We start from the raw sequence: 8,826 nt of genomic DNA, 5'->3' as shown, positions 1-8,826 counted from the left end.
AATTAATTAATGTTCTAAGTAGATGTGAACCTCTGATGACCCAAGCTGTATTTCTGTAGTTTACATGGTAACGTACGTGCTTGGAGAGGTGAAGGTGGTGATTCTTAACTCCAGTAACTGCTGTGTACACAGTGCTATTGTCTACAGGCAGTTACTCCAAACAGACAGTAGTTGAACCGGTCTCTGATTGGAAAGGAGCGGCTGTTTTCTCTGTGCCGCGGGGAGCTCCTGTAAATCCAACTGCGGGGTGCTTTGCTGAACCAAGAGAGCCATTCCTTGGCTTGGAGAACCCGTATGTTGAATCCATTAGAACTCAATTTAGTGTGAGGGGTGATGGAAGCATCAACATGGTGTTGAACACAGAATTCTTCCTGGTATTTTAGGCATTCATGTTGTCAGGGATTTTTCTTTACCATCATAATTTGAGAACAACTGTTTCTGAGACAGAAGAGGTTGCTAAGAAGTACACTGTTGTATAAAGGTTTTTAAAGTGTCTTGTTTAACCCTATATTTGGTCAAGCACACCACCATAGTAAAATCCAGACTTTTTCACGTCTCTTTTTCCCCCCTCTCTGTCCAGGCGGCAAAGCTGGCGGCTCTTTCCTCTGCTCTGCCGTTTGCATGGATCACTGTATATGCAGCAACAGAAGAGGAATCCAGAGGTCAGCTGGTGAAGCCAAACCAGGTAGGAATGTCACTGTTTGTCACTCTCTAAATCTGAGGAATACCGTCTCTTTCCACTGAATTGTATTACCCAGTAAATAAAATCCATCTAAGTAATTATGTGATAATAAAAATTGACTCCTAAATAATGGACCGCTATAGCACAAATAAAACGTGAAGTGTTACAATAGTTAGTGAAGTTTTATTTTCATTATTACGCTATTTCCAGACTGAAACCAGAAAAGGTAAAAGTGTAAAACTTACTAATTGTTTTTTCCTACTGTACAATTTCTAGTAATACCTTTGTGCCTCTTCCAGCTGTTCTTGTTCGTGCTTTTTCTGAATGCAACATATTTCAAGCTTACTCTGTAATTGAGCTTCTTAACACTTAGACAATCCTTTCAGTTTTTATTTCGAAAGGATTAACCTGTTGTCACACTTGTGTGAAGTCAGTTTGTGAACGTACAGGAGCATAATTCGATATTGAGGGTTCGTTTGCTGTAGTGGGAACACGGCGGATTGGCAGTGCTGGCAAGCAGGGTGCAGCATAAACACTAATCAACGTACAAAAGCATCTCCCTGCAGTACAGTTACGCTTTTCTTTCCAGCTTCCAATTTACTGTCCACCACCTCTGCAATCGAAATACATTGAAGAACAGCCTGGTCGCTTGCAGAAACAACTTTCTTCAGTAAGACAGGCAACCGGCCACTATATTGGATGGTGCAAGGTAAGAAATTACGCATCCAAGGTTTTCTACTCGACTAAAACACGGAACAAACAGCATACCTCACCCTGGAGGGGTCTGCAGTAACTTGTGTTGTCACACACCTGTCCTTTCAGACACAAAAATGAACCTTCTCTCATTTTTCTCTGCTCTGCTCCAAGAGGGAACCTGCTGGTCTCCCTGCTTTCCCAATCAAAGGCAGTGAGATCAAAGAGGTCCGTCCAACCAGTGCTAAACTGGATCTGGGCCAGCCCACAACTTCAGGTTCAGAGATGCCTCGTGGTTAACTTGTAAGCAGGAGCTATGTAGGTAAAATCTTGCGAGCAGAACTTGACGGTGTTCAGGAGTGTGAAATTCCAGGTATGGTCCATGGGCACTGACAGAGCGAGCTATTTCCGAAGGGTGTAGAAGAACACGTGACACCTGTCACCTTTCTCTTCACTGCTCTTCCCACTCTGGCTGCTGTTAGTGTGAAATTCTGTGCTTGTGTTTTTCTCTTACAAACAAAGTAATCTGTTATTTGAAAAATGCAAAGAAATCAAAACATCTTGCTATATTTTCTGTAGATCTTGATTCCATTGGTCTGTGAAAATTTCGCCAGTGACTGCATAACTGAAATAATTTAGTTACAAATCCGTATCGAACTTTTCCATGCCCTTAATGATCGGGTGAGTGTTTCGGAGACTGACTAGCAGTGACCTCTGGTGGGCCGAGTTCTGTTACTGCAGAGCAGGGATTTTGGGGGAGTACCTCACGATGACGTTCTTTCTCACTGATCTCCTGAGGAAGGGCTGTTCCCTCGGTTTGTTTAGGAACCCAAGGACCATGAGGCGAGTAGAAGGACTTTGTCTGGATAAAGACAAACTTGTAATTAAATGAATTGACCAGTTTGAAAAGATTTTACTTTTTTTTTCTTTTCCGTAGGATGCTTTTGTCTTTGTTAAAAATGGAATAATGGATTCAGTTCAATTTGGAAAAGGTAGGCAAGCCATATTTCTGAAGCTATTGTTTCTCCCTGCGACTTAGAAAGATGCTTGAAACAGGAATCTGTAGTTACAGAAAGGGTGGAAGGGTAGTGCTCTGGAATACTTTCTGCAAGCGTGAGGGGAAAAAAAGACCTGGGACCACTGTTAGTTCTCTGTGGAGTTTCATTTCTGTTCTCAAATGAGAGAAATGACCAACTGAATAGTATTTCTCATTCCTTTCATTTTAGCTTTGTTCTTAAATCATAGTATCAGAGTCATTGAAATTGGAATCTCTAAGGATCCAAATATCTGTCTGTAGAGGCACCTCCACAGATCGTCGGGTCCAGTCACCTGCTTAAAGCAGGGCCAGAGCAGGTCACTTATGTCTCTGTCTAGTCAGGTCTTGAACATTCACGACCTGTCATAATTATAAAACCTGCTTCCTTATTCTACTGAGAGTTAAAGCACTATTTCATTTGAGTTCAGTTTCAGAAAAGCTGCTGCGTTTCAAGGACTGTGAGTCTGGTTCTGTCTAACACAGGCTGCGGAGCGTGTGCCTCCAGAATTACAGTATCTTCATTCAGTAACAAAATATCCGGTGTGGGACTGCTCTCAGTTTTGGTTGTTCATAATTTTACTTCCATTTTTATTAAGTGGGAAATAAAAGGATTAATACTGAATTGCTGTGCTTCTTTTTTCTTCTTTTTTTTTTTTTTATTCGAAGATGCTTATGTTTACCTGAAGAATCCACCACCAGAATTTCTTCCCAAAGTTGGTGTAATCACGATAGCAGGCTTAGCTGGAGTAGTGCTGGCAAGAAAAGGTAGGGTTGTTTTGCTTATTTTCATCACTGATGTGTTGAATATATAGTGTATTGTCATTTTAATGGTCAAAAGATTCTTAGGACACTTGTTTTGAGTTTGTTGATTGTTGGTTTTAAAAAACAACGTGTAAATGGGAGGAAATTGGAGACAAACTAACAGGTAAGGTTACTGAATACAGGGAAAACTAAGGGAATTTAGAGGAAAGAAGCTGAAGAGTGTTGGCATTTGGCTAACAGAACACATATTGGAAGGCATGGTTTCAGCAGTTTTGAAGCCCGAAGGGTAATTTAATAGGTGCAGCCACCTCTCCTTTCAAGATAAGTATTAGAGGAATAACACTTAACCTGCCAGAAAATACTGTTCAGAAAATGTCCATTTGTAATACTTGAGCGTGTCTATCAGAGCAATTGTGCTCATCCGAATGTTGGCAGATCAGTAGAAGCATTCTTCCTGTCTCTGTTACATTTCGGTGGGTGGGTTTAAAAAAAAATAAAATACTCAGGACTTGAGAATCCTTGTCACAAACAGGAGCCTGTGCCTGGCCCAGCCCTTCTCACATTGAACAGAGAGGCCCCAGTTCCCGGGCTCCTGGCTGCTCCACTTGCTGCAGTCTGTGTCCCCGAGAGGGCACGCATAGAGCCCGCGAGGAGCCACAGCAGATCCAAAGTGGCACAGACCATCACAGAATTGGGAAATCTAGTTGGGGGTTATTTCTCATTCAAGAAAGCAATGTTCAGAGTATCAGTATCTCCTGAAATGTGGCTGCAGTGGACTGTAATCACACCCTGAATTCTCTCCTCCGCCGTTACGGGGATAAGTTTGATGTAAATAATGGTTAGGAGTTAGACAGTTGTGTGTAACTGATACAGCTACTTAGCTTTACATTTCATTACTGTCTAATTATTTGAAATATTTGGCTTTACGCAGATTCTAGATTTAAGAAAATTGCTTATCCATTGGGACTTACTACTTTAGGAATTGCTGTTTGTTACCCCGCTCAGTCAGTGGTATTTGCTAAGGTAAGCTGCCTTGTATCTTAATATTGAATTAACAGGAATTAAGTCATAGCATTTCCATTTCACTTGAATTCAGTGTCACGGGACGAGGAGTCAGAATTCACACGCATCTTCATTAAAATAAGTAACACATCACAGATGTTAATTGCATAATTATAAAAAATTAATAAAATAACTGAATTTAAAAATGCAACCTCTTGATTTTCAATCCTCATTTCTCAAATAAATGAAGCTCATTTTGTCTTGCTGAAGTAAAAGCAAATAAAAAATAAAGCCTTGCTGAACTTGATAGGTACGTGGGACATTTTCCTGAAATCCGATTGAAAAACCTGCCATTGAAGCTCTAACTCTCCATCATGCTGAATTAGTTGATATTGCTACTAATCGTAGTGGGGTGGTTTTGTGCTTCCAGAGTGCTTAGGCGGGTGTCACAAAGACCTATACTCTGGTTAAAGTCTTTGGGCAATCTTAGAGTGCTAAAGTGATGCGGGGGGGGTTTCTTACATGCAAATCCATGAGGATTATGGTTTCTCAGGAGGCAGTGGGATTTCTTGGCTCTTGAGACTTAGCTGTTGGGGTTGGAATTGGAGAGATGACTAGGCATGCTGCACATACAGCTGTGACCTGTCTCAGGACGCTCAACCCTTGTTTCCTGTCTACTGCCCTGTCAGATCACCACTTGCACAGTTTTTTGAGTGGGAGCTGAGGAGTATTCTGTTTCTGCAGAGCATTTGTACTCCATAGTCACTGCAGGATTATACAATTGCTTTTCTCTTTTTATTTTAAAAAATCCTTTCAAACTGCTGCTCCAGTCTGTTGTGCTAATATTGCTAAAACACTGTTTGCTGATGAGGTTTTGACTTCATCTCACGTAGGTGGGTGTAACGTGTGAATGCTACCTGTGGATTTCTAAGACCAATTTAAACATTATGTGGGACTTGCTTGATGTAACAGAAATGTACGCTAGACCTTGAAAGGTAGATGATTCAAATTTAGTATGGGGTCAGACATACAAATAAGGTACATTTAATTTGAGTAGTCTGTGTAACTTTTTAAAGGTGTTGTTACATTTTTCTAAACCAACAGGTAACAGGAAAAAGGTTATTTTCTGCGAGCCATCAAACCTATGAAGCTGTGCGATCACTATGGGCAAAAAAGGAAGATGTCACCAAGGTAGGTGTTCTGAAGTAGTGACTGCAACTGCAATTCAGAGGGAGAAAAAAGTAAACTAGGAGGTCAAGTACTATTCTGCTGGTTCTGTTTAAGATTACTAATGGTGTGAAGGGAGGCACAAAACCCCCTCTGATATTTTTGTAACTTCACTCTTCATTGATGTGAAATTTGTTTTACTTTTCGGAGCAACCGATGCTGAGATCCATCCCCTCTGTCGTCCCACAATACATGCAAGATGCACAAGAGAAGACTGAGTTTCTCTTACAGCTCAGTTTTGATCCCAACAAAAAGAATCCGTTCTGAGCCAGGCTTTGGTCCTAAGCAGAGCACTGAGTTGGAGGTCCAGACTCACAGAATTGCAGTAGCTGTGACTAGTTGCTTCTTAAACATACAGGGAAGGAATTCCACAACCTTTCCAGGCAGACTGTTTCAACCACCCTCTGAGAGACAGTGTCTGGGTCTGATGTTTTTTTTCTTGTCCTCATTGCAGCCCTAGTGAATAAATGGTCAGTTACATCTTTATATTGACCTGTTACATATGGAAAATCTATCATGGGTTTTGTCATCATCTTCTCCCTACTATAACCTTTTCTTATGGAGCCGGATTTCCAACTCTTCCATAACTCTTGTTCTCCTCTGAGCTTTCTCTAGTTTCTCTCTCTCCTTTTTCTGTTTTTAGGGGGGTTTTGTGTGTAGTTTGTGTTGTTTGGGTTTTTTCAGTGAAGCGATCAAAATAGGATCTAGTAAACCAGCTGAGGCCTTGCCAGCACTAAGCAGAGGGCAATACTGACCTTCTGTAAGTCACATAGAGAATTTGGGTTAGTATATTCCAGAATGAAACGTGGTTTTTTTCTGCAACCTGGAAGAGCTTTTCTTCAGTGGAAATTTATAAACCCTTGGCAAAACTAGTACTTCCCTGAGTAAAATCTCAGCTTAGCACAGTGATTTTTATTGCCCTTTGTAAAGAAAATGAAAATTCCTCAGTTACATTAACATTTAGAAATCTTTTGCTTCAAAGTTACTGTGTTCATTGTCTGCAGTCCTCGTGTTTTATTTCCAATGAGGGGTAGTAAGTGTTCTGTAAAAACTAACCACTATTTCAGTCTTGGGTAAGAGTTTGGTTCCTCATCTGTAAATGAACAGTGATTCCTTGTGAAGTACTTTGAGGGTCTCAGTATCAGGCTTAAGTATACGCTTATGACAAAGTAAACTTCCTTACATGTGTGTCTGACCTGGGCGGTTCTTTCCTGCATTCTGATTTTTCCATCTGTGTCCCTTGTGTGCAGCTGACTTTAACATTACTAGCTGAATATCGCTGTATGATGTCATCTCTGGAAATAATTTCATAAAAATAAACTTAAAGGCTCAAAAGCTTTATTTTTCAATAATGTATTGAGCATATACCCATCTGCATTTTTTCATTAATGTTTGCTTCACAGCAAAAGTCAAAATCAGTTACGCAAGAAGAGAAGAAAAAGAAGGAAACTCCTAGTACAAAACCTGAGTCTGCCATTGAGTCCAGATCTTTTAACGGAACAGAGTCTTCTCCGGTGGAGTCCTGGAGTAGTAATGACCCAGTGCCTTCACCAGGTGAATTAACATTTCCAGTGTAATCTCAGGGCAACTTGCAAAGCCAATTACTTGATGTAAGTTTGTAGCTACCCTTGCTTTAAAATGGAACAGACAGATATATGTCATAGCATATTACTCTGTTAAACACCTACTTTAAATTATCTTTCTGTGGTCAGAATACCGTAGGCGTAATTTAAAAGGTTACTGCTGGATTTCTGTGGAAACAGCTCATTTGAGTTACTGTTCATCTCTGTGTAGGGGTTCTCCATCTTCAGATACTGGTAGAAGAAGGTGTAGCTGACAGCAGAAGCACTGGGGTTTATTTTGCTAGGGGTCTTTGCAGTGGTGTCCTTTGTGCATCTTAAGTGGTTGAGACAATCAACTACATCAGTTAACAGCATGCTTACTGTATGCACAGTTTGACAGGCCGAGTGCTAAGAGAAATAGTGGAATTACCTATTACAGGAGAACTAAATTTGTTGTAAAATATTGTTACCTTTTGTAGGGGCAATTTATGAATTTTACTTGCTTGTTTCTTTGTATTGTATGACCCACCAGAACACTTTTTTTTTTCTTTTCTGGAAAGCAAACAGAGCATATTTCGATGGTTTTTAAAATTTTTTTCCCCTTTATTTCCACTATTGTATACATGCACAGCTTTCTTTGCTTTCCATTTCTGTTCGTTCTGATTTAGTTTGTGGAATGCTTTGATCTATTTTTACATTTGCTTCAGGCCACACTGTCTTTAATGGGTTTATGTATATAGATATCTTCATGGTTGGAATTAGTTCATGTCCCTAATACAGCCAAAACTGTCCATGTCCTAAATTAATCTGTGTTGTCAGAAATACTTATTTTCTCTAGTCCAAAGGGGGCAAAGCTTTCAGGAGAATGTAGCAGCCTTTGTTAAACCAGCTGATGTAGCTGGAACAGCAGCAGACTGGTAGCGGGAGGCACAGTCCTAGAAAACCTGCCCCTGCGTTCTCTTGGATCCTCTGGAATTCCAGTGTCATTAAATACGTCAGTCTTTGTGCATTGTCATTCAGGAGGAGCATGAGGGCTCAGCGTTCTAGTTCCTTGGTTTTGGAAGTCACAAAGTGAAACTTGGTGAGAGTGTTTGCCTTAATTTGGAATTCTTACCATCTGGCAGCAGCTGCGGGGAAGATACGGGTTCAGTTGGTCTGGGGAGCAGACAGCTGTGCTCCTGGGTGCAGTGTGGGGAGTAAGACTGGGGATTTTTTTTCCACATTCCAAACTTTTCCTTCCTCCCATGTGTTAGGCAAAGTATCACTATTTCTCCTCTCACCCTGCTGTGTGCAGGGAGTAGTTTTAATGTAGAGGGAGTAGAAAGCAGACCTGCTCTTCATCCACTGCTGTGTGCTAATAATTACAGCACTCCTTCATCGTCCTGCGCCACATACACAGTTATAACTAGAACATAGATATTTTGATCTTTTGTAAGTGTTTGGTAACGCAGTAATTCTCAATATGTATCAATAATCTTTTTTTCTCCTACAACTCAAATAAATATGTATTTTAATTCAATTTCTTTAATATCCCTAACAGGAACAATGAAGACACCAAAATTTAAGCCTGATCCCAGACTTATGGACCATGGTCAGTCCAGCCCAGAAGATGTGGATATGTACAGTACTAGAAGCTAAGAAAATCGGCTTACAGATTTTTGCAAAGTATTACAGATGAGGGGGAGGGAAGAAGGGAAGGACTAATCCTGACAGTACATACTCTGTGAGGTATAATTTAATCAGGTATTTTCTTATATCCCAGTTTGTCTTATTGACTTCACATGATTCTGTTCAGTGCATATTTTGTTTCTTGCTACTTAAAAGCAGTGAGAATTCTCTCGTTGGCAGTGTCATTAGTGAGA

The 8,826-nt window shown here is 40.5% G+C and overlaps 1 protein-coding gene across 1 annotated transcript; it reads left to right on the top strand.

The window, feature by feature from the left end:
* Nucleotides 1-520: 520 nt before the first annotated feature.
* On the top strand, nucleotides 521-8,602 carry APOOL (apolipoprotein O-like; the record flags this gene model as incomplete). The annotated part of the gene is made up of 8 exons (XM_010132986.1): nucleotides 521-685; nucleotides 1,272-1,391; nucleotides 2,313-2,367; nucleotides 3,078-3,176; nucleotides 4,105-4,196; nucleotides 5,280-5,372; nucleotides 6,806-6,956; nucleotides 8,505-8,602. Coding segments are annotated over 8 exons (873 nt in total), but the record flags the coding sequence as incomplete, so codon positions are not given.
* Nucleotides 8,603-8,826: the final 224 nt, after the last annotated feature.

The sequence above is a fragment of the Buceros rhinoceros genome, unplaced genomic scaffold (assembly GCF_000710305.1).
Source record: "Buceros rhinoceros silvestris isolate BGI_N320 unplaced genomic scaffold, ASM71030v1 scaffold22833, whole genome shotgun sequence".
In the NCBI taxonomy this organism is placed as follows: Eukaryota; Metazoa; Chordata; class Aves; order Bucerotiformes; family Bucerotidae; genus Buceros; species Buceros rhinoceros.
This window is presented reverse-complemented; position numbering and strand designations above follow the sequence as displayed.